The sequence below is a fragment of the Rhea pennata genome (genome assembly GCF_028389875.1).
Source record: "Rhea pennata isolate bPtePen1 chromosome 34 unlocalized genomic scaffold, bPtePen1.pri SUPER_34_unloc_1, whole genome shotgun sequence".
Taxonomy (NCBI): domain Eukaryota; kingdom Metazoa; phylum Chordata; class Aves; order Rheiformes; family Rheidae; genus Rhea; species Rhea pennata.
The window spans coordinates 31,387-59,083 of record NW_026907590.1 but is presented as its reverse complement, the minus strand read 5'-3'; the positions used below and the strand labels follow the sequence as shown (position 1 = coordinate 59,083).

At 68.5% G+C, this 27,697-nt stretch overlaps 5 protein-coding genes and 2 long non-coding RNA genes across 22 annotated transcripts; 4 read left to right on the top strand and 3 right to left on the bottom strand.

Moving 5' to 3' along the window:
- Positions 1 to 90: 90 nt before the first annotated feature.
- LOC134154077 (myosin regulatory light chain 11) lies at positions 91 to 7,154 on the bottom strand. 4 transcript variants are annotated; one of them, XM_062600745.1, is made up of 8 exons: positions 6,758 to 7,154; positions 2,804 to 2,862; positions 1,927 to 2,016; positions 1,605 to 1,680; positions 1,116 to 1,220; positions 964 to 1,042; positions 404 to 452; positions 91 to 247 (listed from the first exon to the last, which is right to left on the bottom strand). In XM_062600745.1, the coding sequence occupies exons 2-8, from the start codon at positions 2,804 to 2,806 to the stop codon at positions 143 to 145; spliced, it is 507 nt and encodes a 168-aa protein (XP_062456729.1). In that variant the 5' UTR covers positions 2,807 to 2,862; positions 6,758 to 7,154; the 3' UTR covers positions 91 to 142. The 4 variants fall into 4 exon arrangements, with proteins under 4 accessions (XP_062456729.1, XP_062456730.1, XP_062456728.1 ...); XM_062600746.1 differs by lacking the exon at positions 6,758 to 7,154 and adding an exon at positions 4,868 to 4,885; XM_062600744.1 differs by lacking the exon at positions 6,758 to 7,154 and adding an exon at positions 3,738 to 3,785.
- On the top strand, positions 4,010 to 8,628 carry NFATC2IP (nuclear factor of activated T cells 2 interacting protein). Of its 4 annotated transcripts, none has more exons than XM_062600739.1 (9): positions 4,010 to 4,051; positions 4,590 to 4,823; positions 5,041 to 5,113; positions 5,188 to 5,302; positions 5,376 to 5,450; positions 5,963 to 6,128; positions 6,781 to 6,926; positions 7,035 to 7,159; positions 8,310 to 8,628. In XM_062600739.1, the coding sequence occupies exons 1-9, from the start codon at positions 4,040 to 4,042 to the stop codon at positions 8,612 to 8,614; spliced, it is 1,251 nt and encodes a 416-aa protein (XP_062456723.1). In that variant the 5' UTR covers positions 4,010 to 4,039; the 3' UTR covers positions 8,615 to 8,628. The 4 variants fall into 4 exon arrangements, with proteins under 4 accessions (XP_062456723.1, XP_062456724.1, XP_062456722.1 ...); XM_062600740.1 differs by having other exon boundaries at positions 5,185 to 5,302; positions 5,993 to 6,128; XM_062600738.1 differs by having other exon boundaries at positions 5,185 to 5,302.
- A 117-nt stretch (positions 8,629 to 8,745) lies between these two features.
- SPNS1 (SPNS lysolipid transporter 1, lysophospholipid) lies at positions 8,746 to 13,746 on the top strand. Of its 5 annotated transcripts, none has more exons than XM_062600724.1 (13): positions 8,746 to 8,778; positions 9,283 to 9,511; positions 9,586 to 9,651; positions 9,860 to 9,996; positions 10,290 to 10,441; positions 10,898 to 10,964; positions 11,252 to 11,394; positions 11,594 to 11,749; positions 12,328 to 12,517; positions 12,591 to 12,656; positions 12,842 to 12,940; positions 13,297 to 13,468; positions 13,594 to 13,746. In XM_062600724.1, the coding sequence occupies exons 2-13, from the start codon at positions 9,298 to 9,300 to the stop codon at positions 13,686 to 13,688; spliced, it is 1,557 nt and encodes a 518-aa protein (XP_062456708.1). In that variant the 5' UTR covers positions 8,746 to 8,778; positions 9,283 to 9,297; the 3' UTR covers positions 13,689 to 13,746. The 5 variants fall into 5 exon arrangements, with proteins under 5 accessions (XP_062456708.1, XP_062456709.1, XP_062456712.1 ...); XM_062600725.1 differs by lacking the exon at positions 8,746 to 8,778 and adding an exon at positions 8,804 to 8,840; XM_062600727.1 differs by lacking the exon at positions 8,746 to 8,778 and adding an exon at positions 9,099 to 9,133.
- A 232-nt stretch (positions 13,747 to 13,978) lies between these two features.
- On the top strand, positions 13,979 to 20,000 carry LAT (linker for activation of T cells). 5 transcript variants are annotated; one of them, XR_009961326.1, is made up of 13 exons: positions 13,979 to 14,004; positions 15,582 to 15,728; positions 15,814 to 15,847; positions 15,928 to 15,980; positions 16,616 to 16,679; positions 16,763 to 16,824; positions 17,269 to 17,406; positions 17,486 to 17,559; positions 18,123 to 18,176; positions 18,264 to 18,323; positions 18,452 to 18,508; positions 18,627 to 18,917; positions 19,822 to 20,000. XR_009961326.1 is itself a non-coding variant. In XM_062600730.1 (11 exons), exons 1-10 carry the CDS (start codon positions 15,629 to 15,631, stop codon positions 18,499 to 18,501), a joined length of 690 nt encoding a protein of 229 aa, XP_062456714.1. In that variant the 5' UTR covers positions 14,151 to 15,628; the 3' UTR covers positions 18,502 to 18,508; positions 18,627 to 18,714. The 5 variants fall into 5 exon arrangements, 3 of the variants coding, with proteins under 3 accessions (XP_062456714.1, XP_062456713.1, XP_062456715.1); XM_062600730.1 differs by lacking the exons at positions 13,979 to 14,004; positions 19,822 to 20,000 and having other exon boundaries at positions 14,151 to 15,728; positions 17,265 to 17,406; positions 18,267 to 18,323; positions 18,627 to 18,714; XM_062600729.1 differs by lacking the exons at positions 13,979 to 14,004; positions 19,822 to 20,000 and having other exon boundaries at positions 14,151 to 15,728; positions 17,265 to 17,406; positions 18,627 to 18,714.
- A 290-nt stretch (positions 20,001 to 20,290) lies between these two features.
- On the bottom strand, positions 20,291 to 22,375 carry LOC134154071 (sulfotransferase 1B1-like). Its single transcript, XM_062600734.1, has 7 exons — positions 22,162 to 22,375; positions 21,935 to 22,063; positions 21,427 to 21,524; positions 21,214 to 21,340; positions 21,000 to 21,094; positions 20,748 to 20,928; positions 20,291 to 20,549 (listed from the first exon to the last, which is right to left on the bottom strand). Exons 1-7 carry the CDS (start codon positions 22,340 to 22,342, stop codon positions 20,437 to 20,439), a joined length of 924 nt encoding a protein of 307 aa, XP_062456718.1. The 5' UTR covers positions 22,343 to 22,375; the 3' UTR covers positions 20,291 to 20,436.
- A 1,265-nt stretch (positions 22,376 to 23,640) lies between these two features.
- On the top strand, positions 23,641 to 25,738 carry LOC134154072 (uncharacterized). Of its 2 annotated transcripts, none has more exons than XR_009961329.1 (3): positions 23,641 to 24,092; positions 24,656 to 24,775; positions 25,395 to 25,738. It is a non-coding gene; the product is annotated as an uncharacterized LOC134154072 (long non-coding RNA). The 2 variants fall into 2 exon arrangements; XR_009961328.1 differs by having other exon boundaries at positions 24,653 to 24,775.
- LOC134154073 (uncharacterized) lies at positions 25,716 to 27,273 on the bottom strand. Its single transcript, XR_009961330.1, has 2 exons — positions 26,863 to 27,273; positions 25,716 to 26,076 (listed from the first exon to the last, which is right to left on the bottom strand). It is a non-coding gene; the product is annotated as an uncharacterized LOC134154073 (long non-coding RNA).
- Positions 27,274 to 27,697: the final 424 nt, after the last annotated feature.

Below are 27,697 nucleotides of genomic sequence, written 5' to 3'. Positions count from 1 at the left end.
CTGCATCATGCCCCCCCCCCCCCAAGGCAGTGGGTGAAAAAAGGGCGCTTTATTCCCAGTGGGTTAAGACTCAAGGGGGAAGCACCATGGTGGGGGGGGGGGCAGCCATCCAGGCAGGGACCCAGGCGTCCGGGTCAGGGGGTCACTCGCCCTCCTTGTCCTCGCCGTGGGTGATGATGTAGCAGATGTTCTTGTAGTCCACGTTGCCAGCCACGTCAGGGGGGAAGGCAGCCCACATATTCTTGATCTGGGGGGCACCATGAGGGAGGGGTCAATGGAGTGTTGGGGGGTATTTGAGGTTCTGAGGGGGTGTTTCAGGGTCTTGGGGGAGGTATTTAGGGTGCATGGGGGTGCCGTTAAGGTCTGGGGGTGTTTAGGGTCTGGGGGGGGGGTCATTGCTCACCTCCTCAGGGGTGAAGCGGTCACACTGGGTGGTCAGCAGCTCCTCCAGGCTGGGGGAGAGCAGGGCTGAGACCTACTGCCCCCCCATGTCCCTATGGCCTCCCATGTCCCCCTTATCATCCTGCATCTGCATGCCCCCCCCAGGACACCTTGTGTCCCCTCCATCCTCTTCTGCCCCCATGCCCTGCTTCTGTCCCTCCATGTCCTGCCATGACCCTATGGCCTCCCATGTCCCCCCCATATCCACACACACCCATGTCCCCCCATATCCTGCTCTTGTCCCCATGTTCCTCCATATCCCTATGGCCTCCTTTGTGTCCCCATATCATCCCATAGCCCCATGTTCCCTTGTCTCCTCATGTCCGTATCCCCATGACACCCCCATGTCCCCCATATCCTCATGTCTCTGCCTGTCCACCCCTACCCCCATGACACCCTACATCACCTCATGGCTCCCCATATCCACTCACACCCCGTGACACCCCCGTGTCTTCCATATCCCCATGTCTCCTCATATCCCCTGCCATATCCCCCAAGCTCCTGCCTTTTTCCCACACTCACAACTTCTTCTTGATGGAGCCCTTCCCGTCGGGGTCCAGCACCTTGAACGCCCCCATGATGACATCCTCAGGGTCCGCACCTGCCACAGAGGCACATGGGGGGTCATGGGGGAATGGGGGAGCCATAAGGGGGTCACTGGGGGGGGTCCTCACCTTTGAGCTTCTCCCCGAACATGGTGAGGAAGACGGTGAAGTTGATGGGGCCGCTGGCCTCCTTGATCATGGCGTCCAGCTCCTCGTTCTTCACATTCAGCCGCCCTGGACGGGGTGGGAAATGGGATTTGGGGCTTGGGGCGTGTGAGGCCACGCCCGCAGGGCCACACCCACTGCCACAAGTCACCCCCCTTCCTTAGACCCCTCCTCTTTCCTCCCAAGCCCCGCCCTGTCTTCCCTAACCCGTCCCCTTCTCCACAGGCTCCTCCCCTTCTCTGCAGGCTCCTCCCCTTTTGCCACAGGCACCTCCCCTTTCCCCTTAGCCCTGCCCCTGCTAAGCCACGCCTCTTTCCACAACCCCCCCCACATTGGCCCCTCCCTTTTTGCCTTGGGCTTCTGCTCCCTGAGCCCCTCCCCTTTCCTCCTAGGCCCCGCCCTGCAGGCCCCGCCCCTCCTCAGGCCCCACCCCCTCTGCAGGCCCCGCCCTACCCATGGCAGCGAAGGTCTCCCTGAGGTCATCCTTGTCGATGATGCCGTCCCGGTTCTGGTCGATGACTGTGAAGGCCTTGGGGGGGGGGGCAATGAAGGCTACTGCAAAGGCTCATGGGAAGGGTACTTCCCCCCCAACAGCTGTTCCCCCCCCCATCCTCAAGGCGTCACCTGACACCGGACTTGCAACAGGTGCCGCATGCCAGAGAGGACCCAGGCGTCCGGGCACCATCCCCCAACCCCAGCTTGGAGGGGACCCAGGCGTCCGGGCACCCCCCCCCCAGCCCCCAGGGGACCCAGGCGTCCGGGCATCATTCCCCACCTCCTTGAATTCCTGGATCTGGGTCTGGTCGAACATGGAGAAGACGTTGGAGCTGCCCTCGGCCGCACGTCGCTTCGCCTTCTTGGGGGCCTGGGGAGCACGTGGGGGGGGCTCAGGAGGGCTGGGAGGCCCTGGGGGTTGAGGGAGGTCTCTCGGAGGGAGGCTGGGGGGGGTCCCGGAAGGCAGTGGGAGGGGGTCACCTGGGGGGGGCAGGAGGTCCCAGGGGGTCTATGGGGTGTGGGTGGTGGGTTGGTGGTCCCTGCAGAGGTCCCAAAGGGGACTGGAGGGGCCCTGAGAGGATTTGTGGGGTCAGTGGGCTCCCTATGGGGCTGAGGGGGCCCTGGGAGAGTCCCTGAAGGGATCTGGAGGTCCCTAAGGGGATCTCAGGGGTCCCTAGGGAGGTGTTTGGGGTCCCTGAAGGGATTTGAGGGTCCCTAAGGAGGTCTTGGGGATCCCAAAGGGGGTTGGCAGGTCCCCGGGGGGGAGGTTAGGGGTCGTGGGAGGATCTGTGGGTCCCAGGGGGCATTTAGTGTCTCAGGGGGCATTGTAGAGGTTGCTGAGGGGCTTGGGGGCACGCTGGGGTGCCTTAGGGGTCCTGAGAGGTCTACAGGGGCTCAGGAAAGTCCCTGAAGGTCCCTGTGGGGTTGAGGGTATTCCTGGGGGTCCCTGGAGGTCACTATGGGGCTCGGGGGGGTACCTAGGGGTCCCTATGGGGCTTGAGGTGTTCCTGGGGGTCCTTGGAGGAGTCCCTACGGGGCTCAGAAGGATCCCTGAGGGGGTCCCTATGAGGCTCAGGGGGTCCATGGGGGTCCTTAAAGGGGTTGCTGGGGGTCCCATCCATCCCGGGGGGCTGTGGGTCACAGCCCCCCCCACTCACCATGGCTGCACTTGGGGGTCGGCACCTGGGGCCGGTGGCTCCGGGCAGGTTTTATTGCCCTGGGGGGGGAGGGCGGAGGGTGGACCAGGGCCCAAAATAGCCCCCGGCGGGCCAGCGCCTTTCTTGGGCACCCCCCCCGCCCGGACGCCTGGGTCCCTCGCCTTGAGGGTCCCCGCAGAGCTTCCTTATCGGGAGTGGGGCTAAATATAGCACCCGGACGCCTGGGTCCCTCCTTGAGGGGGGCTCTGGCATCCCCGCACCTGCCACCAGCCCTCCCCCGCCCCTCCGCTGGGGGCCCAGGCATCCGGGCAAAGCCTGGAGGGCGGGGGGGGAGGGGGCAGTGGCCGCCAAAAAGGGACTCGGAGCCCAGGTCTCCCACCAGCGCCCCATAGCCTGGCCCCAGCATCCCCGGTGCCCCATAGTCTAGGCCCAGCATCCCCAGTGCCTGAGCACCCCATAGCCTGGTCCCAGTGCCCCCAGTGCCCCCAGTGCCCCATGCCCGGACCCAGTGTCCCCAGTGCCCCACAGCCTGGGCCCCATGTCCGCAATGATCCCAGTGCCCCATAGCCTGGACCCAGCGTCCCCAGTGGCCCCAGTGTTCCTAGTGCCTTGCTGCCAGCACTGCATAGCCTGGAGCCAGTGTCCACAGTGCCCCACGTGCCCCATAGCCTGTGTCTTAGCGTTCCCAGTGCTGCATAGCCCAGGTCCCAGTGTCCCCAGTGCCCCATAGCCCGAGTTTCTGTGTCCCTAGGGCCCCATAGCCCAGACCCCAGTGTTTTCCTGGCCCCATAGCTAGGGTCCCAGTGCCCCTAGTGCCCCATAGCCCAAGCATTAATGTTCCCAGTGCCCCATAGCTAGGGTCCCAGTGCCCCCAGTGCCCCATAGCCCAGGCATTAGTGTCCCTAATGTCCCCAGAGCCCCACAGCTAGGGTACCAGTGTCTGCGGTGCCCCATAGCCCAGGCCCTAGTGTCCCCCGTGCCCCATCGCTGAGGTCCCAATGTCCCCTGTGTCGCCAGTGCCCCATAGCCCAGGCCCCAGTGTCCCCCGTGCCCACAACCCCGCCCCCACGGCCGGCCCCCGCCCCCTCGGACTACAATTCCCAGGCGCCCCCGCGGCAGGGAGGGGGCGGGGCCTCCGGCCTTGTTAACTCCGTCGCTTCCGCCAATGAGCGTGCGAGGGGTGGGGCTAGGCCCGGGGCCTTTGGCCAATGGGAAGCGAGAAGCGGTTGAGGCGCCATGACGGAGCCGGTGCGTGTGGGGCTGGGGAAACCGGAGCGGGCGCAGAGGGGAGAGAACAGGGACCCCCCCCCCCTCGGGGCCCAGGCGTCCGGGGCCCCGATCACCCCCCGCCCCCCCCCCCGGGGCCCAGGCGTCCGGGGCCCCGATCACCCCCTGCCCCTCCGGGGACCCAGACGTCCGGGGCCTCGATCACCCCCCCGCCCCCCTCCCCGGGGCCCAGGCGTCCGGGCCCCTGATCACCCCCCGCCCCCCCCCTCCCCGGGGCCCAGGCGTCCGGGCCCCTGATCAACCCCCGCCCCCCTCTCCCGGGCCCAGGCGTCCGGGGCCCCGATCACCCCCTGCCCCCCTCCCCGGGGCCCAGGCGTCCGGGGCCCCGATCACCCCCCCGCCCCCCCTCCCCGGGGCCCAGACGTCCAGGGGCCCGATCACCCCCACACACTCCCCGACTCTCCCCCCGCCGGGGACCCAGGTATCCCGGTGCCCCATAGCCTCCACCAGCCCCGGGGCTCAGGCATGTGGGGTGCCCTCACCCCTGTGTCCCCCCCAGAGCAGTGTGCCGCCGGGGTGCCCTGAGGCGGTGGCTGTGGGGCCAGCCGCAGAGCGGGGGGCTGCAGGAGATGCCCCAGCCTCGACGTTGCCCCCGTGGCCCCGGGCCCACGGGGGCAGCAGCGACAGCGACAGTGACGTCGAGGGCCCCCGGCCCCCCCGGAGACCCCGGCCCAAGCGCCGGCGCCTGCACCTTGGCCCCGGTGTTCCCAGCATCCCCGTCTACTCTAACAAGGTGAGGGGGCCCAGGCGTCCGGGAGGCCCCGCTGCCCCACACACCGCATGGGGACCCAGGTGTCCGGGCTCCCCTGTTCTTCTCCGTGCGGACCCCACTGGGGCCCAGGCATCCAGGAGGCCCTGCTGCCCGTGGGGACCCAGGTGCCCGGGCTCCCTCCCCACGATGGAGTTCGGGGTGCAGCATGGCGCCCTGGGGGACCTGTCTCTCCCCACAGGTGAACAGCTGTTTCCGGCTGTGCCCCACAGCAGTGCAGCTCCGGGACTTGCCAGCCCCCCAACAGCAGGGAGGTGAGGGGGAGGGGCAGCATGGGAGGGGCAGGAGGGTCCTCATGTTCCCCCCTTAACCCTGCACCCCCCAGCAGAGCCCCCCATAGACACTGATGCTGAAGAAGAAGAAGAAAAGGAGGAAGAGGAAGAGGAGGAGGAGGAGGAGGAGAAAGATGAAAGGAAAGCAGAGCCAGTGCTGGAGCCAGAACCGTAGGTGACCGGGCTGGGGGGGTGTTAGGAGCCCCCCACACCCTGTCCCGTGTGACTCCGTCTGTGTCCCCAGGTCGGAGGGGGCCACAATCCCCGTGTCGCCCTGCTCCCCGCAGCCCCGGAGCAGCCGGACGCGGCGCATCATCCGGTGGGTGGCCGAGGGGTGTCACGGTGCTGGGTGGGGGGTTCGGGGCAGGCAAGGGGCATTTGAGGTGTCTTGGGGGGCATGTGGTGGGGGTCCAAGGTGTCCAAGAGGGGTTCAGGGCACCTGGGGGGGTTGGAGGTGCCTGGAGGGGGGATTGGGACTCCTGAGCGGGGATTTGGGGTGCCCGAGGGGGTGTTGGGGCACCTGGGGGGTATCCGAGGCATCCAAGAGGGGTTCAGGGCAGCCGGGGGGGGTTGGGGCATCTGGGGAGGGGTTGGAAGTGCCTGAAGGGGGGGTCAGGACTCCTGAGGGGGAATTTGGGGTGCCCGAGGGGGTGTTGGGACACTTGGGGGGTATCCGAGGCATCCAAGAGGGGTTCGGGGCATCGGGGGGGTCCGAGGCAGCCAAGGTGGGTTCGAGGCATCCTGGGGGGCAGGAGACCCCAAGAAGGGGCTCTGGGGTGCCTGAAGGGGGTTGGGGCACCCGGGGGGGATCACCCCACTGTGGCCCCGCAGGGACGTGGACCGGCGCCTGCGGGGTCTCAGCTCGCTGGTGCTGGGCTCCGCGGTGGCGCCGGAGCCCGACGTGGTGCTGCTGGAGCCCCCGGCGCCGCCGGCCCCCCGGCTGCTGCGGCTGAAGGTGCAGTGCCGGGCCGAGCTCCACCGCGTGCCGCTGCAGACGGTGCGCACCCCCGGCCCCACGGCCGGCCCCACAACCCTGCCCCGTGGCCCCACGGGCCCCCGGCCCCACGCTCACCCCAGCCCCACAACCCTGCCCCACGGCCCTGCGACCTCACACTTGCCCCAGCCCCACGGCCCTGCCCCACGGCCCTGTGGCACCACGCTCACTCCAGCCCCACAGCCCTGCCCCACGGCCCTGCAGCCCATGCTCACCCTGGCCCCATAGCCCTGTCGCACCACGCTCACCCCAGCCCCACAGCCCTGCCCCACAGCCCTGCAGCCCACACTTGCCCCAGCCCCACGGGCCTGTGGCACCATGCTTACCCCAGCCCCACAGCCCTGCCCCATGGCCCTGTGGCCCCACGCTCACCCCAGCCGCACAGCCCTCTGGCACCATGCTCACCCCAGGCCCACGGCCCTGCAGCCTCACATTTGCCCAAGCCCCATGACCTCCTGGCTCTGTTGCTCTGCGGCCCCATCTCGCCACGTCTCGCCCCATCCCTGCAGCCCCCCAGCTCCATCTCCCCCGGCTCTATCAGCCCATAGCCCCATGCTCGCCCTGGTCCCTGGCTCCGTCGCCCCCTTGCCCGACGCTCGCCCGGGCCCCGCAGCTCGGTGCCCCGCGCTCACGCTCGCTCCTTCGGCCCCGGCAGTCGGAGCCGCTGCGGGCGGTGGTGGAGCACATGGCGCAGGTGCTGCGGGTGCCGCCAGGCCGGATCCTGCTGCTGCTGCGGGACCGGGAGCTGGAGCCCAGCGCCACCCCCCCAGGCCCTGGGGCTGGGGGTCGCCGACATCGTGGGTGAGTGGGGGGTGCGCCGGGGCAACATGGGAGGCGGGGGGGGGGGCCTGTGGGCGCCATGGGGCTGGGCCAGGCCGGCGCAGCCCAGCCTGCCTCTCCCCTGGCCAGAGTGTGTGGTGGACGCCGGAGCCGGGGGGGAGCCGGAGCCAGAGCCGGCACCGGGCCCCGGGGAGCTGCGGCTGACAGTGCAGGGGCAGGACCGGCGCTCGCTGCTGCGGCTCAATGTGCCCAAGGTGGGATAGGGACAGGGGGGCTGAGCGGCATGGGGGGGGGGTCCATAGGGGGCTGAGAAAGGCCCCTTGGGGAGGGGCCTGCATGGGCCATAGGGACGTGGAGGTGGGGTCCAGGAGGACACGAAGGATCCATGGGGCTATGAGGGAGCAGGGGGTGGGGGGGCAGGTGCAGGGGGCAGGGGGGCACGAGGGGCTGGGTGTTTGGGGGGGCACCGGGGGAGGTGGGGGCTGTGAGGGGGGTGGGTGCTGGGGACCGGGAGGGGGGTTCGGGGGCCTGGGGGAGGTGGGGCTGTGATGGGGGGGCCTGGGGGGCCCAGGAGGCCCGGGGGAGGTGGGGCTGTGAGGGGGGGCTCAGGGGGCCCGGGGGAGGTGGGACTGTGATGGGGGGGCCCGGGGGAGGTGGGGGCTGTGAGGGGGGGCTCGGGGGGTCCGGGGGAGGTGGGGCTGTGACGGGGGGGCCTGGGGGAGGTGGGGGCTGTGAGGGGGGGCTCGGGGGAGGTGGGGGCTGTGATGAGGGAGCTCAGGGGGGCCAGGAGGCCCGGGGGAGGTGGGGCTGTAAGGGGGGGCTGGGGGGGTCCGGGGGAGGTGGGGCTGTGACAGGGGTCCGGGGGAGGTGGGGGCTGTGAGGGGGGGCTCGGGGGGGCCAGGAGGCCCGGGGGAGGTGGGGCTGTAAGGGGGGGCTGGGGGGGGTCCGGGGGAGGTGGGGCTGTGACAGGAGGCCCGGGGGAGGTGGGGGCTGTGAGGGGGGGCTCGGGGGGGCCAGGAGGCCCGGGGGAGGTGGGGCTGTAAGGGGGGGCTGGGGGGGTCCGGGGGAGGTGGGGCTGTGACAGGAGGCCCGGGGGAGGTGGGGGCTGTGAGGGGGGGCTCGGGGGGTCCGGGGGAGGTGGGGGCTGTGACGGGGGGCCCGGGGGAGGTGGGGGCTGTGAGGGGGGGCTCGGGGGGTCCGGGGGAGGTGGGGCTGTGACGGGGGGCCCGGGGGAGGTGGGGGCTGTGAGGGGGGGCTCGGGGGGTCCGGGGGAGGTGGGGATGTGACGGGGGGCCCGGGGGAGGTGGGGGCTGTGAGGGGGGAGCTCAGGGGGGCCAGGAGGCCCGGGGGAGGTGGGGCTGTGAGGGGCCCCGGGGGCGGCAGCGCTCAGCCCGCGGCCCCCAGGCGCAGCCGCTGTGCGGGCTCATGGAGCGGTACCGGGCGGCGCGGGGGCTCGGCGCCCGCCCCCTGCACTTCTTCTTCGAGGGCCGGCGCCTGGCGGGGAGCTGCACCCCCGAGGAGCTGGGCATGGAGCAGGACGACGTCATCGAGGTCTGGGGCTAGCCCCGCCCCGCGCCCCCCGCTGCGGTGGCACCGTGACGTCATCGCGGCGCCCTGCCGTGATGTCACCGAGCCGCACGTCCCCCCCTGCCCCGTCCTGCTGTGGCGTCATCGGCTCCCGGGCATCCCCGGGCCGCGCCGACCAATAAACCTGTTTCTGGCACCAGCCGCTGTTTTCTAGGAGGGGCCCAGGCGCCCGGGCCCCGCCCCCTCCCTCTGTGAACCCGGGCCGGAAGGGGCGGGGCCGGCGGTCACGTGGGGGGGGGGCGGTCACGCGCGCGGCGCCGGGGCAGCGACTCGCCGGGGGCGGCGGGTAACGGAGAGAGCGGAGCGGGAAGGAGGGGGTGTCACGTGACAGGAGTCACGCGGTGGAGGGCACGTGACGGGGGTGCCGGGGGGGCACGCGGTGGGGGAGGGGGGGCACGGGGACAGTGAAGCTGGGGGACGGGGGGGGGGCGGCTGCTGCAGGCAGGGCGTGGGACCCACCACGGGCCATGGGGCAGGGATAGGGGTCTGGGGGGCAGTGTGGCAGGGCGTGGGACCTACTGCAGCCCATGGGGCAGGGGCGGGGCGATGGGGGGCGGGGGCAGTGGGGCAGGGCATGGCAGTCTGCACAGACTGTTGGGAAGGCCACATAAGTCTCAGCGCTCTGGGGCAGGATCTGTGGGGTGAGAGTCCCAGGGGAGCAGAGACAGCAAGGCCTCAGTGGCAGGTGTCGGGGCACAGTGAGGGACTGTGGGGTGGGAAGGCGGCAGGGCGCTGTGGGTCAGCACGCTGCAGGCCCCAGGTGCTGTGGGTCACAGCGCCCTCCCCGCAGGCGCGAGGCAGCCCCATGGCAACGGGCCGTGCCCCCCAGGCGGCCGTGGGGCCTGTGCTACGCCGGGCCGACGACACTGGGGGGGATGGGGAGGGGCCGGAGGAGGGGGCCGTGGGGCTGGCGCCCCCCGCGCTGCCCCCCGGCATCTCGCCATCCCGGGCCCACCTCACCGTGGCCGTGCTCTGCTACATCAACCTGCTCAACTACATGGACCGCTTCACCGTGGCCGGTACGGGGGGGGCCGGGGCGGCCGGGGGGGGCGGGGGCGCTCGCCCCCCCTCAGCCCCTCTCCCCCCGCTGCAGGCGTCCTACCCGATATTGAGGCCTTCTTCAGCATCGGGGACGGCAGCTCGGGGCTCCTGCAGACAGGTACATGGGGCACGCGGGGGGGGGGCTCCTGGCCCCACACGCGGGGGCTCAGCCCCACGCCTGCCCGTCCAGCCCCCGTGGTCTCAGGGCCAGACGTGGCACGGAGTGGGTGGGGCAGCCGTGTGGCTTGCAGCCACCTCCTGTGGGTCGGGTGAGGGAGTCGCAGCCCCCACCTGCCGTGGGGCAGCCTGACCCCCCCCCCCCGCAGTGTTCATCAGCAGCTACATGGTGCTGGCGCCCGTCTTCGGGTACCTGGGGGACCGGCACAGCCGCAAGCGCCTGCTCTGCCTCGGCATCGCCCTCTGGTCCGCCGTCACCCTGGCCAGCAGCTTCGTCCCCCGCGAGGTTCGGGGCGCCGGGGGGCGGCCGGGGTGCTGCTGCCATGGGGCTTTGTGCGCGTGGGGTGCAGGGCTGCGGTGGCCATGGGGCGGCCGTGGATGTCATCCATGGGTGGTGTCCGTGGGGGGTGCGTCTGTGGGGCAGCCATGGGTGGTATCTGGGGGGCGTCCCTGGGGTGTCAGCGACGGGCATCCCCGGGGTGTCCCTGGGGCGTCCGTGGGGCGTCACTGGACCCCCGCGGGCGCCGGGGGTCCGGTGCCGTGGCTGGAGGCCCACGGGTGCTGTCCCGCTCCCCACAGCGTTTCTGGGCGCTGCTCGTGGCACGGGCTCTGGTGGGGGTGGGCGAAGCCAGCTACTCCACGGTGGCCCCCACCCTCATCGCTGACCTCTTTGCCGGCGCCGGTCGCAGCCGCATGTTGGGCTGCTTCTACCTCGCCGTGCCCCTCGGCAGGTACGGGGGACAGAGGGGGACGGGGGGGGACGGGGGGGGACACAGGCTGCTTCTACCTCACCGTGCTCCTCGGCCGGGGATGTGGCAACAGAGAGGAACATGGGACGTGCTCTTTGACAGGGATATGGGGACGGAGGGGGACACAGGCGATCCCCCTTGGAGGGACGGAGAGGGGCGCAGGCTGTGCCCCTTGGTGGGGCCGTGGGGACGGAGGGGGAGGTGGGCTGTGCCCCTTGGTGGGGACGGAGGGGGACAGGGGTTGTGCCCCTTGGTGGGGCCGTGGGGACGGAGGGGGGACACAGGCCGTGCCCCTTGGTGGGGACGGAGGGGGACAGGGGTTGTGCCCCATGGTGGGGCCGTGGGGACGGAGGGGGAGGTGGGCTGTGCCCCTTGGTGGGGCCGGGGGCTGGTGGTGGCCCTGGCTCTGGCTCAGGTGCCCCCACGACCTCCCCACAGCGGCCTGGGATACATCGCGGGTGCCAAGGTGAAGGAGGCCGCGGCTGACTGGCACTGGGCGCTGCGGGTGAGTGGGGGCCTGGAGCCCGGGTGGCCCCAGCCCCTCCCCTGTCCCCGGCCCCAGCAGGGACCGCGGCGGGGCTCCCTCCCTGTCCCCGCTGGCCTCCCTGGTGCCCACCCCCACCGGCCACCCCAAGCGGTCCCAGTGCCCGTCCCACTGGCGACCCTGGGCCATCCTGGTCCCCATCGCCGTCCCCGTCCCTGTTGGCGACCACGGAGCGTCCCGGTCTCCATCCTGGGTGCCATCCGCATCCCCGCTGGTGACTGCGGGTTCCCCGCTCCCCGTCCGCACAGGTGACGCCAGGGCTGGGCGTGGTGGCCGTGGTGCTGCTGTTCGTGGTGGTGAAGGAGCCGCCGCGGGGGGCCGTGGAGAGGCCCCTGGACGCCCCCCTGCACTACACGTCGTGGGCCACTGACCTGCGGGCTCTGGCCACCAAGTGAGTGCATGTGGGGCACTGGGGACGCGGGGCAGAGAGGGACGGATGGGGGATGTGGGACCGGGCGTGGGGCGAGGTGAAGGGTGGAGAGGTGGGGCACTGGGGAGGGGGTGCGGAGGATGCGGGTAAGATGGGGAGGAGCCGTGATGCTGCGGCCCACGGGGTGCCGCGTGGCCCCGAGGTGACGCTGCCCCCCCAGCCGCAGCTTCGTGCTGTCCACTCTGGGCTTCACGGCGGTGGCCTTCGTGACGGGGGCGCTGGCGCTGTGGGCGCCCGCCTTCCTCTACCGCTCGCGCCTGGCCAGCGGCGCCCGGGAGCCCTGTCCTGAGCCCCGGGGCTGCCACGCTGACGAGAGGTGGGACGGGGACGAGGGGACGGGATGTGGGAAGGATGGGGACACGGAGCCAACAAGGACAAGGGGACGGGACGTGGGAGGGATGGGGATGGGGAGCCGAGGGGGACGAGGGACGGGACGTGGGAGGGATGGGGACAGGGAGCCGAGGGGGATGAGGGGATGAGATGCGAGGAGGGATGGGGACGGGGAGCCGAGGGGGACGAGGGACGGGATGCCAGGAGGGATGGGGACATGGAGCTGAGAGGGACAAGGGGATGGGACGTGGGAGGGATGGGGACAGGGAGCCGAGGGGGACGAGGGGATGCGATGCGAGGAGGGATGGGGACAGGGAGCCAAGGTGGACGAGGGACGGGATGCCAGGAGGGATGGGGATGCCAGCGGTCAAGGAGGGAGCAGGGGGACGTGGCGGGAGGACAGGGACCGGGATCTGCTGGGGGGACAGGAACGAGGGAGGCGGGCACAGGGAGTGGGCGGGGACGTCCCGGAAGGAAGGGACAGGGCTGGGGACAGGCGGGAGCAGGCCATGCCTGCTGCCCCCATCCCCCTGCCCCAGTCCTGCCCCCTCTCCCTCCCCGCAGCCTGATTTTTGGGGTGCTGACGTGCGTGACGGGGGTGCTGGGCGTGGGGGCCGGCGTGGAGCTGTCGCGACGCCTGCGCCCCATCACCCCCCGTGCCGACCCCCTGCTCTGCGCCGCGGGGCTGCTGGGCTCAGCCCCCTTCCTCTTCCTCGCCGTGGTCTGTGCCCGCGCCACCGTGCTGCTCACCTACGTGAGTGCGGGGGGAGGTGGGGGGCCAGCGCCTGGGCCGCGCCGCGCCTGACGCCTCCACCCGCCTCGCACAGGTCTTCATCTTCATCGGGGAAACGCTGCTGTCCCTCAACTGGGCCATCGTGGCCGACATCCTGCTGGTGAGCGCGGGGATGGGGACGGGCCGCGGGCGTCCCGCCCTGGCAGCGGCGTGGTGTCCCCTGGCGCCCCCCGCACGCAGTCCCCCAAAGTGGCGGCCCGCGGCCCCGCTGTGCCCCCGAGCCCCAGTACGCGGTGACGCGTGTCGTGTCCCCCCAGCGGTGACGCGTGTCCCCACTGCCCCCAGTACGTGGTGGTGCCGACGCGGCGGTCGACGGCCGAGGCCCTGCAGATCGTCGTCTCTCACCTGCTGGGCGACGCCGGGAGCCCCTACCTCATCGGCGTGGTGAGCACTGGCGCGGGGACAGAGTGCTGGGGGCACCGGGGCATGGCGCTGGGACGGGGTGCTGGGAGCACTGGGGTGTGGTGCTGGGGGTGCTGGGGCGTGGCACTGGGGGCACCGGGACGCAGCGCTGGGACGGGCGCTAGGGGCGCTGGGGCGTGGTGCTGGGAGTACTGGGGCATGGCAATGGGGGTGCTGGGGCATGGCACTGGGACGGGGCGCTGGGAGCACTGGGACGTTGCATTGGGGGTGCTGGGACAGGATGCTGGGAGCACTGGGGCATGGTGCTGGAGGCACTGGGATGTGGCGCTGGGGGTGCCGGGCCCCGCCGGCGCTGAGCAGCCCTCGGCCCCCCCCAGCTCAGCGACCGGCTGCGCCGCGGGGCCCCCGACTCGCTGCTGGCAGCCGCCCGGGCGCTGGAGCACGCGCTGCTGCTCTGCGCCTTCGCCGGCGCCCTGGGCGGAGGCTTCTTCCTCGCCACTGCGCTCTTCCTCGAGGGCGACCGCCGCCGCGCACAGCTCGATGCACAGCGTAAGCGGGGCCCTTCCCTGGCTTGGCCCGGCGGCCCCCGCGGCCCCGGCTGGGTCCCCGCGGCCCCCCCCCCGCCGCCCCCAGCATCGCCGCATGCCCCGACACCGCATCCGCTCTGTCCCCAGGGACGCTGCCTGCGGAGGATGGCGATGACGGGGAGATCGTGGTGCCGCAGCGCGGCCGCCCCGCCAAGGTGCCCGTGTCCAGCGTCCTCATCTGAGCCGTGGCGGGGACGGCGCGGGACCGGTTTCTACTCCATTAAACCGTTTTTACGTCTCTCCCGGCTCCGCACGGCCATCCCGCACGCCGCCGCGCGACGCCGTCACGTGGGCGTGCACCTCCCCGCCCGGCCTCGCACCAGCGCTTGCCTGGCCTCGCGCGGCCGTGCTCCCCCTCCCCGCGCCTCCCCCCCATTTCCTGCCCCACGGCGGGCTGCCCGCAGCTTCCTGGAGGGGGTGGGGGCCCCGCGCGTGCCAGGGCGACGGGGCCCCAGGCAGCGCTGGGAGGAGGCAGAGCCGGACGTCGCCAGGGCCCAGGTAGGCGCCGGGCCGGGGGGTCGGGGGGGCTGGGGTCCTCGCGCCCCAGCCTCGCGCGGACATGCGGGCACCACTGGCGAGGCCCCAGCCAGGGCACCAGGTTTCCGTCGGGCAGCGACATTTTGGGGGGAGGGGGACTCGGGGGTCTGTCTAGCTTCCCCATGTTGCCACTGGCTCCTTTGTCCCCCTGCGGCCCCTGCTCCCCAGGCTCTCCTGGGTGGTGGCGGGGGGGACGAGCTGCTCCCCGTCCCATGGCATGGCCCTGCTCCGTGCTGGCTCGGTACTATGGCCGCTCTTCCTGTCGAGCTGCTGCGGGCCCTGGGCGAGGGCTGTGGCCCCTCTCCTCCCCGTGTCCGCTGGGACGGGGCGCCCCGATGCCTCTGTTCCCTCCTGGAAGGCGAGGCCGCAGGGCCGCGGGCTGATACACCCAACTGCACTGCCAGAGCACAAGAGGCCGGAGCACCCCGACACCCAGCTTCCCGAGCTCGGGGTGCTGCATGCCGGGATGCCGAGCTCCTTAACATGGGCCGCAGCACCGCCTGCCTGCTTTCCCTAGGGATATGGGAGCCACCGATGCTCGTGTCCCCGGGCGCGGGGCGCGGGAGCTGCCAACGCTCCTGTCTCCGAATGTGGGGTGCGGGAACAGCCAATGCTCGTGTCCCTAAACATGGGCTGCTGAGACGCCGATATTCGTGTCCCCCAACGTGGGGTGTGGGAGCCATCAACACTTGTGTCCCCAAATGTGGGGCGTGGGAACAGCCAATGCTTGTCTCCCCAAATGTGGGGCGCAGGAGCCACCAGCACTTGTGTCCCTGGGCGCAAGAACAGCCAATGGTTTTGTGTCCCTGAACATGGGCCGTGGAGCCACCGATGCTCCCGTCCCCAAACATGGGGCCGTGGAGCCACCAATGCTCACGTCCCCGAATGTGGGATACGGGAACAGCTGATGCTCATGTCCCCGAATGTGGGGCGTGGGAGCCCCCGAAGTTCACATTCCACAAACGTAGGGCGCGGGAGCCGCCAACGCTCAAGTCCCTGAATGTGAGGCGCAGGAACAGCTAATGCTCCTGTTCCTGAACATGGGGCACGGGAGCCCCCCATGCTCATGTTCCCAGACGTGGGGCATGGGAGCCCCTGATGCTCACGTTCCCCAAATGCGGGGCACGGGAGCCCCTGATGCTCATGTTCCCAAACGTGGGGGGTGGGAGTCCCGATGCTCATGTCCCTGAACGTGGCCCAGCACGGGTTCCCTAACACGAGGTGCTGGTGCTTCCCAACACCGCGTTCCTGAACGCAGCAGAAAGCAACACTCGGATGTCCAAGTTTCCAGGCGCTGGAGGCCCCCAGCGCTGGGCCTCTGCCCTGCTCTGGGGGCTGCATCCTGCGAGGGTGCTGACGGCTCCGCAGCTGGGCCGGGGGTGGAAACCGCAGCAGCAGCAGGAGCCGCACAGCACCCGCCTCCGGCACCCACAGAGCCGCCGGCCGCGTGCCCCGCCGGGAGCTGGGGCACCCTGCCGCGACCCGCAGGCTCCCTCCCGTCTCCCGAGGGAGCCGCGAGTCCCTGTCCTCGCCCGCAGCGCCCGGGGACCGGCCTCCGGCTGCCCCGACTGTCCCCGCAGGCCTCATGGACGCGCCATGGCCCGAGGGGCTGCTCTGGGGCCTCCTCCTCCTCGTCCCCACCGCGCTGCTGGCTGCCCTCTGCGCCCGCTGCCGAGACCCCTGCGGTGAGTGGGGTGGGCCCCATGCTGGGGGGCGGGGGGGGGGTGCTGGGGACCCCGTCTCACTCTGCTGCTCTTCCCCCCCCCCCAGGCCACAGCGCCCAGATCGACAACTATGAGTACAAGTGAGTGTCGGGGGCGGTGGGGGAGCACAGGGCCCCAGGAGTGGGGTCCCAGGGGCTCTAACCACGTGTGCTGCCCCCAGGCCCCCACCCTGTGAGCCCCACAACAGCTTCATGCTGCTGACGCGGCCCAGGTGTGAGTATCTGCCCCTCTCTGGGCCTGTCCCTCTGCCACAGTGTCACCATTCCTAGTGCTACATCCCTGTGCATCCACCTCCCTCCCCATCCCCGTGTGTCCCCAGTGCCACATCCTTGTGCATCCGCCTCCCTCCCCATCCCTGTGCATCCCTAGTGCCACATGCCTGTGCATCTGACTCTGTCCCCATCCCCGTGTGTCCACCTCCCTCCCCACGCCCAGTGCCACATCCTTGTGCATCCGCCTCCCTCCCCATCCCCATGCATCCCTAGTGGCATGTCCCTGTGCATCTGCCTCACTCACCCCACAGTGTCCCCATCCCTGTGCATCCCTATCCATCGCCATCCGTTATTCCGCAGCATCCAGCTCCCTAACCTTACGATCTCTCCATTCCCTAAAGCATCCTTGTTCCTGACTCTACAGCATCCCTGGTCCTCACCCCACAGTGTGCCTGTCTCCATCTCTCATACCACAGCATCCTCATCCCACAGCCCTACAGCAGTCCCGTCCCTTTGCGTCCCCATCTGCCGCCCTTCAACATCCCCGTCCCCACAGTGTCTCTGTCCTTCACCTTGCAGTGTCTCCAACCCTATGGCATTGCCATCCCTCACCCCATTACATCTCTTCCCCCCCAGGCCCCTCTCGCACTCCGATCAAGCAGCAGAAGGTGCCCTCAGCAGAGCCGTTCCTGTCCATCCCGTGAGTGTCGGGGACAGGGGTGATACGTCCCTGTGTGCAACGGGGGATGGGGACGTAGCCTGACCCCTCTCTCCCCCCCCCAGGCGGTCCCCACAAGCCCCTCAGAGCCGCAAGGTCTCCTTCACCCGCCCAGAACCGGACAACGGCAAGTGCAGGGTCCTGGGGGTGTGGGGACGCGGTGACATCCTTGCCCTAGTGCTCCCAGCAGTGACCTGGAGTTTGGGGGGGGGGGGACATGGTGACACCCCTGCTGCAGCATCACAGTGGGACACTGGGGTGCCTGGGATGGTGTTGAGGATGCAGGGAGGTCCCTGTCCCAGTGTGCATGTGGGGAGGGGACAAAGGGTCTCTGGAAAGATGACAACAGTGACATCCCTGTCCCAGCACCACTGTGGGACATACAGGTCCCCGGGGGTGGGAAGGGACACCGTGAAGTCCCTGTGCTGGTGTCCCTGAGGGACACAGGGGCGGCTGGGGACAAGGTGAGGTCCCCATGCCTGTGTCACTGTGGGCTGTGTGGCCACCCTGTGGGGACACAGTGCGTGCCTCGCCGCTGGCAGCACTGATGTCCCCGTGTGTCCCCAGACAGCGTGCCCAGCTACGAGAACGAGGGCGAGGCAGGCGGCCATCCCCGGGTGGCCTGGCCACGCGCCCCGTCCCCGGCCCCCCCGGCCGCCCCCGAGAGCGAGGACGACTACAACAACGAGCTCTACGCCACCGGCTACGTGTGGGTGCCGCTGCCACGGGCGCCGGGGGCTGTCCCCGACGTCCCCGGCCCTAACGGCCCCCTGTCCTTCCCCTCCCAGGGAGGTGCTCCCGGACGGCGCGGCCGAGCCCAGTCCACCCCAGCAACCCCAGGCCAGGGACAGCGGCTCCTTGGGTGAGCCCGGCACCCTGTCCCCCTCCTCGTCCCCCTGTCCCATCCTTGTCCCCATCCCCAGCGACCCCAGGCCAGGGTCGGCGGCTCCTCGGGTGAGCCCGGCACCCTGTCCCCCTCCTCGTCCCCCCATCCTGTCCCCATCCCCATCCCCAGCAACCCCAGGCCAGGGTCGGCAGCTCCTCGGGTGAGCCCGGCACCCTGTCCCCCTCCTCGTCCCCCCGTCCCGTCCCTGTCCTCATCCCCAGTGACTCCAGGCCAGGGTCGGCGGCTCCTCGGGTGAGCCCGGCACCCTGTCCCCCTCCTCGTCCCCCCATCCTGTCCCTGTCCTCATCCCCAGTGACTCCAGGCCAGGGTCAGCGGCTCCTCGGGTGAGCCTGGCACTCTGTCCCTGTCCTCGTCCCCCCGTCCCATCCTTGTCCCCATCCCCAGCGACCCCAGGCCAGGCGGCTCCTCAGATGAGCCCGGCACCCTGTCTCCGTCCTCACTCCCTCGTCCCTGTCCCTATCCCCTTCCTCCTCTCCCCCTGAGCCCGTCCTATCCCCCTGATCCTGACTGTCTGCCAGTGGCGCCTGGCGAGGAGTATGAGAACGTCCCCGATGGCCACCGCCAGTCCCTTGGTGAGTCGCGTGCTGTGGGGCAGAGCTGTGGGGCTGGGACCCCCAACCCTGCCCCATCTCCCCTCTTACTCCCCCTGCTCCCTACAGCAGACAGCCTGGAGTACGTCAACATCCCCGATGCCGGGGCCAGCCCCGCACCCCGCTACGGTGAGCGTTTTGAGGCTACTTTGGCCTGCCCCATGCAGGCTGAGACCCCCCCCCTCCAAACAACCATGGGGCACCCCACATGAGCTGTGCCCCCCCCTCACTGCGGGGCGCCCCTGTGTCCCCCACAGCCAGCGAGAGCGAGGAGGATGCCCCGGACTACGAGAACCTGCAGCACTGAGCGCCAGGTGACCTCGGCCAGCCCCCGCGCGCCCCACATCCGGCCCCCGCGCGCACGCCCCAGACCCGCCCCTCAGCTGCCCCGCACGGTCCCTGGGGCCCAGGTGACCCCGGTGTCTCCCACAGGCGCTGCCGGCCGTCGCCCGGCGTGGGCACCAGGAGCAGCGGCTGGAGCCCTGGGAACTGGCCGGGCCGCCCCGTTAATTTATTGCACCCCGCCCCGTCCGCGCACCTTCGTCTGACACGTCCTGAGAAGCAGCCCCTGCTGCCCCCCGGCCTGCCCGGGGTCCCGGGGCCCCGCCCTCCGCAACGCTGAATAAAGCTGTGGGAGCTGCACTTAGCTGCGCCTCGGCCTCTCTGCGCCGTGGGGCAGGCCGCAGGGCTGGGCCCCATGCTGCCATGCGCGGGGGGGCGGAGGTGCGAGAGGAAGTGGGAAGCAGGCAGGAAGTTGGGGGGGGGCGCAGTGAGCCCCACAACAAGTGGGTGCACAGCAAGCCCACGGCAGTGTGGGGACCCCCAGCCCCATAGTGCCAAGTGCTCCATAGGTGTCTAGTCACTGCGGGGGGGGGGGGGGGGCACTGTGGGGCTGGGGGGATGTACAGCTCTGCCACCTCCGTTCCCAGGGCCGCAGCAGGGATCCTCTGCAGGCGAGCAGGGCTGGGGCTGCCCCACATGTGGGGCAGCCCCCTGCACCTGGCTCCAGAACCAGCTTCTCCCTGCGGATGCAGACAGCCAGGCCAGCTCCATCAACGTCACCGGGCAGGGGAACGGTGGGGTGTGAGATGTGGGGCTCGGGCCGAGGCAGGGAGGTGGGCATCAAACATGGGGCTGCAGGAGGGCAGGAAGAGCAGAAACTCGGGCCTGAGATGAAGGGCCAAGGGGCAGCCATGGGGACCGGAGGGCAAGGCAGGGACTTGGCGGGGGTGCGATGTGGGGCCAGACTGGTCTCCCCACCTCCAGATGTGGACCAGGACTATGTGAACCCAGCCAGCAGCAGCAGAGCCAGTGAGTGCCCCACGGCTGCCCCCCCCATCCCTCAAGCACGTCCTGCCCCACTGCACATTCCTGCCCACGGCCCCTTCTCCCTGCTCTCAGCTCCTCTTGCTTTGCAGTGTCAGCAGGACGGGCCAGGAGTACCTGCAAGCGTGGAGCTGTGGGGCAGAGAGAGGCTGCTCCTGCCCATGCCCTCCCTCTCTGCCCCCCTGCAGGGAGACTCTGTCCCCCACAGACACCTCAGACCCGCAGCAGGATGCGTAGAGGGGCCAGGGAGGGGGGTGGCACAGGGATGCCCCGCCACCAACGCCATCTCTGCTCCCCACAGGCTCGCCGGACCGGGGACAGGCTGACCACGAGTCCATCAGCATGCCCCAGGCAGGCGCTGCTCCGGGGGTGGCCTTGCCATGGGGCAGGGAGGCCAGAGCTGCCCCACCTGCAGGCAGACCCCTTCCCTGTCAGTGAACCCCAATAAATCAGAGGGGTGGCTGCCCCCCCTTGGCTCCATCATGTCTCGTGTGCCTGATGGTGAAGGGGTGAGGGGCGGGCGTGCGGGGCAGACGTGCTGTGGGGCCAAGGGACACCAGTCCCAACAGACAAGGTCAGCTGTGGGGTAATGAGTAACCAAGGCATGTTCGGGGCTGCGCAATGCCCTCCGTGCCGAGCCCCGAGCCTTTGTGGCACAGGCCACGTCCTTCCACCGCGGGGGCAAGGGCGCTGCCCCACGGCATCGGGCGAGGTTCATGAGCTCCTTACTGCTCTGGGGTGGGTAAAGAGCTCTCTGCCCCACAGTGCAGTCCAGCCTGTCTGACCCTCTTTATTGCCCCAGTGCAGCTGAGTGGGGTGGGGCAGCCCTGCCCAACATGGGCCACTCCCTCCCCCCGCCCCCTAGAATGAGGAGATGGAGTCCCGCCCCACGGCGGACCCAGGCGTTGCCCTGGCCCTAGAGGCAGGTGCGGAAGTGGGGCTCAGCATCACCCATGCGGTGCTGGTAGTGGGCATCAAAGGCCTCGCTCTGGGCCACGGTGAAGTGGTTCTTCCAGTCGCCAACCTCCCCTGAAAGCACGGGAAGAGGGGGTCAGGGGGTCCCCAACAGCCCCACGACAGTCTGAACCGCCCCAGGCATCTTGGACTGCCCCACAGCGCCCCCCCCCCCCAGGTACTCATCTCTGCTCATGACAGGGATGCAGGAGGGGCGGGGTGCCCTAGGGTGCTCCTGTCCTGCCCGACGGCACCCTGCCCCACGACACTTACCTCTGCGCATGAAGGGGCTGATGCTCTGGTCAAGGAGGGCAGTGGGGATGGAGCTGTAGTTGGCCATGGGGTTGTCCCGCATGACCTCGAAGGAGCTGTGCTGCACCACAGCTGCCACCTGCTCCGGCGTCAGGGGCTGCTCCAGGAAGGAGGCCACACGGGTGATCTCCCGCTCTGGGTCCTGCAGAGCAGAGGGGTGAGACAGGCCTGATGGCAGTGACCCATGGTGGAGCCCCCCCACCTCCTGCTTACTTCCTTCATGTCCTCGTAGAAGACATAGAGGATGCAGTGATTGTGCCGCTCCTCCCAGTATCGGCGGACATGATCGTACCAGGAGCCCCAGGCCACTGCGGGGAAAGCAGGCGGCAGCCCTGTGAGAGCCACCCCTTGCTGTGCGGCCTGCGGACCGCCTGTAATGCTCTCCTGGGGCCCTCTTCCTCCCTCCCTCCTGCCCCACAGGACTGACATTTCTCATCCATGAATTTCTGCAGGTACTCGGGCCAGGGCCCTGGCTCTGGCTGCGTCTTGTTCATCTGGTCAAAGAAGTAGTAGGAGACCACGTTGTCCTTGGCATTGCGGGCCACGTAAATCACCTGTTGGGGGGGGGGAGCAAGGCATGAAGGCCTGGAGCGATGGGAAGGATGAGGGCTGGGGGCCACATGGGGGGCTTGGGTCTCACCTTGCAGCCCTGCTCCCAGAAGGTCTTGGGCACCAGCTGGAAGGGGAGATGGGTCTTGATGACACGGGGGGGTGGGGCATTCAGGAGCTGGGTGACCCCTGCAAGGAACAAGGCGGGTGGCTTGGAGATGGTGAGGGGACCCCTTGGACCGGGAAACGGAGCAGGGACTGAGCAAGGACCCCAGAGCGAGATAGCAAGTGTGCGCAAGGCAGGGACCCTGGCCAGGGACAGCAAAGGTCACCAGGGTGGGGACACCAGAGTGGGAGACAGAGCTCAGACAGAGTGGAGACTCTGAGGTGGGGGGTGGTGAGGCTCCGCCAGGGCAGGGGACACTGAGTGGAGGGGGCAGAAGGAGAGAGTGGGCAGGAGGCAGGCACCGGGTGCGGGAGGACAGCAAGGATCACTGGGTGAGGGATGGAGCAGGGACCCCAGCACGGGGCAGGGGCAAGGGGAGCCAGGGCTGGGGACGGTGGGGGGCAGGGAGGGAGGTGGGGGGGCACAGGCTCACCTGAGGGCACGGGGAGTGGGGAGCAGATCTCAAGAAAGGGGATGCGGATGTGGGTGGGTGCCCGACGGGCTTTGGCCGCGTCCCCCCTAGCCAGGATGAGGTCAACGATCTCCTGCATCCAGGTGGTGCCTGCGGGAGGAGCAGCAGGGTCAGCAGCTGGCCTGGGGGTGCGGTGCCCGCCTCCCGGACGGCCCGGCTCCAGCCCCCAGCCCGGTCCCGGCTCTCACCCGCCTTGGGATAGGTGGCGATGAGGAGGTCGTCAGGACGTGCCTGGAAGCTTTCGATGGGCCCCCACTGCTGGGCAATGGGCTCCATGAGCGGGATGCCTTGCACCTCCTGCAGCGGGAAGCGGCGGAAGACGTGCAGCGACTTGGCCAGGCTGTCCACATACCCGGCCGGGTCGGCCATGGCCAGCAGCGAGGCGACAGGCGCTGCAGAGCAGGGAGGGGCTCCGTGCCAGCCCTGGAGGAAAGGCGCGGGGTGTTCCCATCCTGATCTTATGTAAGAAGGGAGGTGTGGGCTGGGGCAAAGGCTGCCCTGGAGAATGCCTGCAGGGCATGGGGACACCAGGGATGGAGGGGGCTGGGGAAGCCCGGTCTAGCGGGGGGAGGCGTTTGCGTGGCGTGTGCGCTGTGGGTTGGGAGGATGCTCTGCCCGCCTAAGCTGCATGCCTCTCCCGTCTCCTCATGCCCTCCTCCATTTTACAGTTCCCTGGTGCTGTCCCTTCCTTATGCCCTTGCTGCCCCCAAACCTTCGTACTCCAGGCCCCCACCTTAACACTTGCTACAGGTTGTTACTGATCCCCCCCAGCCCCATCGCCTCCCCTGGCCCCAAGCCATCTCCTTGTTGTGGGGAGGCACTGGGGGGGGGGGGGCTTGGCAGCTGCTCCTTCACCCACACCTGGGCTGGGTGGGGACTTGGGCACCCAGATGCCACCTCGTTCCAGCCACCTCACCTCTCGATGCCATATACACGTGCCTGTGCAACGGAGCTGTTGCACTTGTGCAAGAGGTGTGTGTGCACATTCATATGAGGCCTCAGCGCTCACATTCACTGCCAGGCCTCTATGTGTTTGTGTGCGTGTTGCACACGTGTGTGAGGGTGTGTGTGTGCACACACATGCAAGGAGCACGTGTGTGTGTGATGGGGGTGCACACGTGCAGCCTGGCACCGCGGCTTGTCTCCCCTCATCTCAAGCCGTTTTCCCCGTGCTGGGGCGGGGGGGCACAGGGGAGTGCAGGCCGCGGGGGGTCGAGCTCTGCGCCGGGTCCCTCGACGGTGCGGGGGCCCCCCCCTGGCCGGGGCCTCTCGCTGCTCCGCTGGCGCGGCCTCGGCTCTGCGGGTCCGGCCGCGCCCCCGCGGCCCAGGGGGGGAGGTGCCCGCCGCCATGGCGCCCGCCCGAGGCGGCCGTCGGGAAGGGCGGGAAAGGGGCGGGGGCGGGGCGCGAGGCGGCCGTCGGAAGGGCGGGGCAGGGGCGGGGCAGGGGCGGGGCGCGAGGCGGCCGTCGGAAGGGCGGAAAGGGGCGGGGCAGGGGCGGGGCGCGAGGCGGCCGTCGGAAGGGCGGAAAGGGGCGGGGCGGGGGCGGGGCGCGAGGCGGCCGTCGGAAGGGCGGAAAGGGGCGGGGCGGGGGCGGGGCGCGAGGCGGCCGTCGGGAAGGGCGGAAAGGGGCGGGGCGGGGGCGGGGCGCGCAGCAGCCGTGGCCGCTTTTAAGTTGCGTTCGCGGGCTGCTCTTTTCCGGCGCCTGGAGGTGGCCGGCAGCTGCTCCTCGGGGCCTTTTACGCCTGTGTTTTATTCGCGCAGGGGTCTGCAGCTTTGCTGAGGAGCGCGGCTGGAAGCAGGGGCACGGGCTAGCAGGCTGCTGGGTGAGCGCGGGGTGTTCCTGGGGACCGCACGCCCAGGGTAAGAGCTTTTTACTTTTCCTTCCCTCCTGTGGTGAGTGAGGAGGGTAAGTGAAAGCAGACGGCTGACCCCTCTGTGGGCTGTGTGCATTTCTGTACCGAGTAAGCCCCTTCCAGCACTGCAGGGTCCCTGCAGAGTACCACGTCCTGAAGGCTGGAGCCAGCCCATCTGTGAGGGCTGCCGTGACATCCTGGTGATGAAGCGGAGCCAAGGTGACTGTCAGTCATGACCGCGGGAGCAAATTCAGGCCGCAGACAAGGTGATTGTCACAGAAGGGCTGTGCAGTTTGGCCTCTCGCATCCCGGCCTCTGTGGGCGCTGAGGTTTAGTCCAGCAGTGGGAAGAGCCTCGCGGCTGGGGGTGCAGGGGAATCTGCAGCCAGCTACGGAGGGCCAGCTCAGACTGCATGAGAGAGGCTGGGAAGCAGAAGGCAGCTGCCCCACCATCAGGGATGGGGAGATGGTGCAGTCTGTGTGCTGTGGAAGAGAGAGGTTATTTTTGGGTTGACCAGAGGTGAGTGTGGGCAATAAGTGGGTGATGTGCACGCGTGGGAGTGGGAATGCAAGTGATGTGCCAAACGGCTAGCCTTCTTGGACCGCTGATGTTCACAATGTGGTTAACAGGCTCAAAACATGCCTGTTTTTGCCTCATTAAAATATTTTCCAAGCTGCAGTGCTTTACCCTAGCTCTGGCTGCTGTAAGGCATTTCCTGGTTATTCTTTGGGGTGTGATTTACTGGCCAGAGGAAAAGATTTCAGAGGTGTCAGTAGTGACTGCAGGAGGAACACTACCAGTTGTTACCAGTGCTTTTCTCTCTTAGCAGGTACCACTTTCCTTAAGGAAAGACTGTCACTGGTTCTGGACATTTGCCTGTGGAGCTGAGAGGACCAAAAATATGAAGTTAATTATAATGGAGATGAATTAGTGCTTGCGGTGTTTCAGGGTAGGTTCAATGGAAGTGCAGCTCAGTGTGATCTTCTGGCATGTTTCTTGCATGTGCTCACATCTGAATGGTGGCTAAACTGAGCCTGTAAACAGCAACTGTAACACAATTCTGATGCGTGTCCTCCTGCTCTGCTGCACTTTCAAATTAAGAGGAAACTTCTTAAGATATGGGCAAACATTCTTTGGCTTCTCTCTATTGTTTTCATGCTCATGGGTGCTTTGGTACCTCTTGCTTAAAGCTGAGGGTTCCAATTTTTTTTCACTTATGGTTTATTGTTTAGTTTGTTTTTCAGGGCCTCTCATGTAGGGCTTGGTCTTTATCAGTCAGGGTATACAATTTACTCATTTAGCGATCAGGATGCAGGATTTAAAAATCCAACCTCTCTGTAAGTTTTAAAGCCTTGGCAACCGTTTGGTTGCCAAGATTTGCAGTTTGTTACTTAGGGTTCTGGGCTTAGGGCTTACTGATAAATGAAAAGGGCTAACTCCTTAGATAATAAACTGTAAGCCCTGAAGCCTAAGAAGAAAGGCTGCAAACCCTTCTTTGGCGTTTATAACCTTCCCTTGTATCCAGCGCTCAGCGCTGTGCACTGACCTGGCATCTGGGTTCGATACAGCGCAGGCCTATTACACCAAGACCGGTGATGCGATGGGCGAACTGAGAGCTGTGCAAGCGTCCCGCAGGGCAGAAGTGCGGACGACCGAGATCGACCATTTTCTTCTCTGCTCTCAGAGCTAAATCCTGTCCCCGAAGGAAAAGGGGTAGGCTGTCGGCTACTCGGATACCTGCCGCGTCAAGGGCGGCAGCGGGAGCTGACCCTTCCCCTACAGAGGCCGGCGTACAGAGAGATGACCCTTCCTGTCACACGGTAAGGGGAAGTGCGCTGTCACCGTGCTCCGTGGCAGGCTCGCTCCCAGGTGATGTTTCTGCGCAGTCAAACAATAAACAGCTGGTTTATTCTTTGCGCTTGCGCCTGTGGTTCCGGATGTGCCCTCGCCCGAAGGTGATGCCCAGGGGAGGAGGTTACACGTTGCGCCTGAGGCCGGGAGCTGGTCCGCAACTCCCTTGCACTTTGGAGTGCCTGCCATTCCCAGGGAACTCAGTGCTGTTCACAGGGCTGTGGGGAATTTCCCTTGGGTGGCCTGGACCCCTGGGACTCTTGGCCGTCATTCCCGTCATCCTGGGGGTGGCCGGAGCCCTTCCAGGGCTGTGTGAGGTGTCCAGACTGATCGCGGATTTGCTTTCAGCACTCCGCAACGTCCTTTGTGCGGCCGGGGCTGGGGCCTGTCTGTCTGGATCTGGAAGATAAGAGTTCCCATGTGGATGGGGGGAGCTGCGTCGAGCTCTGTGACACGCGTTATGGCCTCTTCGGTGTGCACCGAGGCCCTTTGTGTTTCGGTTTGCCCCGGAGCCCTGTGTGTCTTCCCTGATGTCCTCAGGACCCCTCAATTCACCTTTTTGGGTTGCCCCCAAGCCACCCGTGTGCCTTTTGGTGTGCCTTAGGGCCCTGTGTGTGTGCTTTGCAACGCGCCACAACGTTCTCTGTTTAGCTTTCTCCTCTGTCCCAGAGTTTTCTGTGTGCTTCCGAGTGTGCCTCAAGGCTCTCCCTTTGCCTTTTGGTGCCCCTAGAATAGTTCTGTTTGCTCTTTCATTGCCTTTTTTTTCCCCCTTCTGTTGCACCCATAGCTCTTGATTTGTTCTCTTGTCCCCTGAATACTCCCTTTTCCTCTCTGTGCACCACAGGGCTCTCCCTTGAGCTTTCAGGAAGCTGCTCTCAGGAGCCAGGGTGCCTCTGGTGCCCTGGCAGCCCCAACTGCCCCTGATGGGCTGCAGCTGTGGGGCCCAGGGCTGGGATGCGTCCCAGGTGGGGCCCAGGGCTGGGATGTGTCCCAGGTGGGGCCTGTTGGGTTGACTGCGAGGGCAGGAAGTGGGCAAGTGCCAGGACCAGGCTCTGCATTTGGGAGAAGCTCCTGCTGGGGCTGGTCTGCGACAATAAAGCTGCTGCCGATCACCGCCCGCGGGAACGGCGGCTGCACCACGGAGGAGGTGAGCGGGGGGCCGGGGGCTCCGGGTCCTGCACGTACCGGGGGTGTCGGCGGACGGGAGCGTCCTGGGTGATGTGGCACAACTGAGGCGGACCGTGCCGGGGAAAACTGCGCTGGGGCCGGGGGGAGGGAGGAGCCGCGCTGGGGCCGGAGAGGAGATGACGAAGCGGTTGCGCCGGGCCTGAGGCGGGGGGAAGGGGTTGCGCCAGGGCTACGGTGGAGCTTAGTGCGCGGTCGTATTAGCGCGGGGAGTCCGGGATCAGCTCGGGACCGTGTCGTGGAGGGGGAGGAGGGATCGCAAGGGAAGACCTGGGGAGGGTCGCGCGGGGCAGGGGCGGCGCCGGAGCTGACCCGGGGCCGGTCGCGGCGGTGTCGGGGAGCCCGGGCCGGTGCTGGGGATCGCGGGGCCGCGGCCCGGGCTGTGCGGCGGTTTCCGGGTCCCGAGAGTGCGGAGGGGAGGGGGGGGGGCGGAACGGAATCGCCGCAGGGTCAAACCTCACCGAGTACTGCGGCCGCCCCCCCCCCCCCCCCCCCCCCCGGCCCGCCGGGAGCAGGAGTCTTCCGGGAGGCCACGTCGGTTTGCGCGGCCCGCCGGGAGCAGGAGTCTTCCGGGAGGCCACGTCGGTTTGCGCGGCCCGCCGGGAGCAGGAGTCTTCCGGGAGGCCACGTCGGTTTGCGCGGCCCGCCGGGAGCAGGAGTCTTCCGGGAGGCCACGTCGGTTTGCGCGGCCCGCCGGGAGCAGGAGTCTTCCGGGAGGCCACGTCGGTTTGCGCGGCCCGCCGGGAGCAGGAGTCTTCCGACACTGGGTTTCCGGGAGGCCATTTTAGTCTGCAGCGCATGCCGAAAGTTGTAGTATTCTTGTTGGAACGCTGCT

Coding starts and splice junctions, on each gene's coding strand:
- LOC134154077 (XM_062600745.1), bottom strand. Junction 1,681..1,926: donor AGATCCAGGAATTCAAGGAG/GTGGGGAATGAT, acceptor CCCCCCCCCAAG/GCCTTCACAGTCATCGACCA. Junction 1,221..1,604: donor GGAGACCTTCGCTGCCATGG/GTAGGGCGGGGC, acceptor CACCCCGTCCAG/GGCGGCTGAATGTGAAGAAC.
- NFATC2IP (XM_062600738.1), top strand. Junction 4,824..5,040: donor TCCCCGTCTACTCTAACAAG/GTGAGGGGGCCC, acceptor CTCTCCCCACAG/GTGAACAGCTGTTTCCGGCT. Junction 5,451..5,962: donor CGGACGCGGCGCATCATCCG/GTGGGTGGCCGA, acceptor GTGGCCCCGCAG/GGACGTGGACCGGCGCCTGC.
- SPNS1 (XM_062600723.1), top strand. CDS start 9,067: ATGGCAGTCTGCACAGACTGTTGGGAAGGCCACATAAGTCTCAGCGCT. Junction 11,395..11,593: donor CTGCGGGCTCTGGCCACCAA/GTGAGTGCATGT, acceptor CTGCCCCCCCAG/CCGCAGCTTCGTGCTGTCCA. Junction 12,941..13,296: donor GCCCCTACCTCATCGGCGTG/GTGAGCACTGGC, acceptor GGCCCCCCCCAG/CTCAGCGACCGGCTGCGCCG.
- LAT (XM_062600731.1), top strand. CDS start 15,319: ATGTCCAAGTTTCCAGGCGCTGGAGGCCCCCAGCGCTGGGCCTCTGCC. Junction 15,729..16,615: donor CCGCTGCCGAGACCCCTGCG/GTGAGTGGGGTG, acceptor CTTCCCCCCCAG/GCCCCTCTCGCACTCCGATC. Junction 17,560..18,122: donor CAGGGACAGCGGCTCCTTGG/GTGAGCCCGGCA, acceptor ACTGTCTGCCAG/TGGCGCCTGGCGAGGAGTAT.
- LOC134154071 (XM_062600734.1), bottom strand. CDS start 22,342: ATGGCCGACCCGGCCGGGTATGTGGACAGCCTGGCCAAGTCGCTGCAC. Junction 20,929..20,999: donor TCTACGAGGACATGAAGGAA/GTAAGCAGGAGG, acceptor TCTGCTCTGCAG/GACCCAGAGCGGGAGATCAC. Junction 20,550..20,747: donor CAGCCCCTTCATGCGCAGAG/GTAAGTGTCGTG, acceptor CCGTGCTTTCAG/GGGAGGTTGGCGACTGGAAG.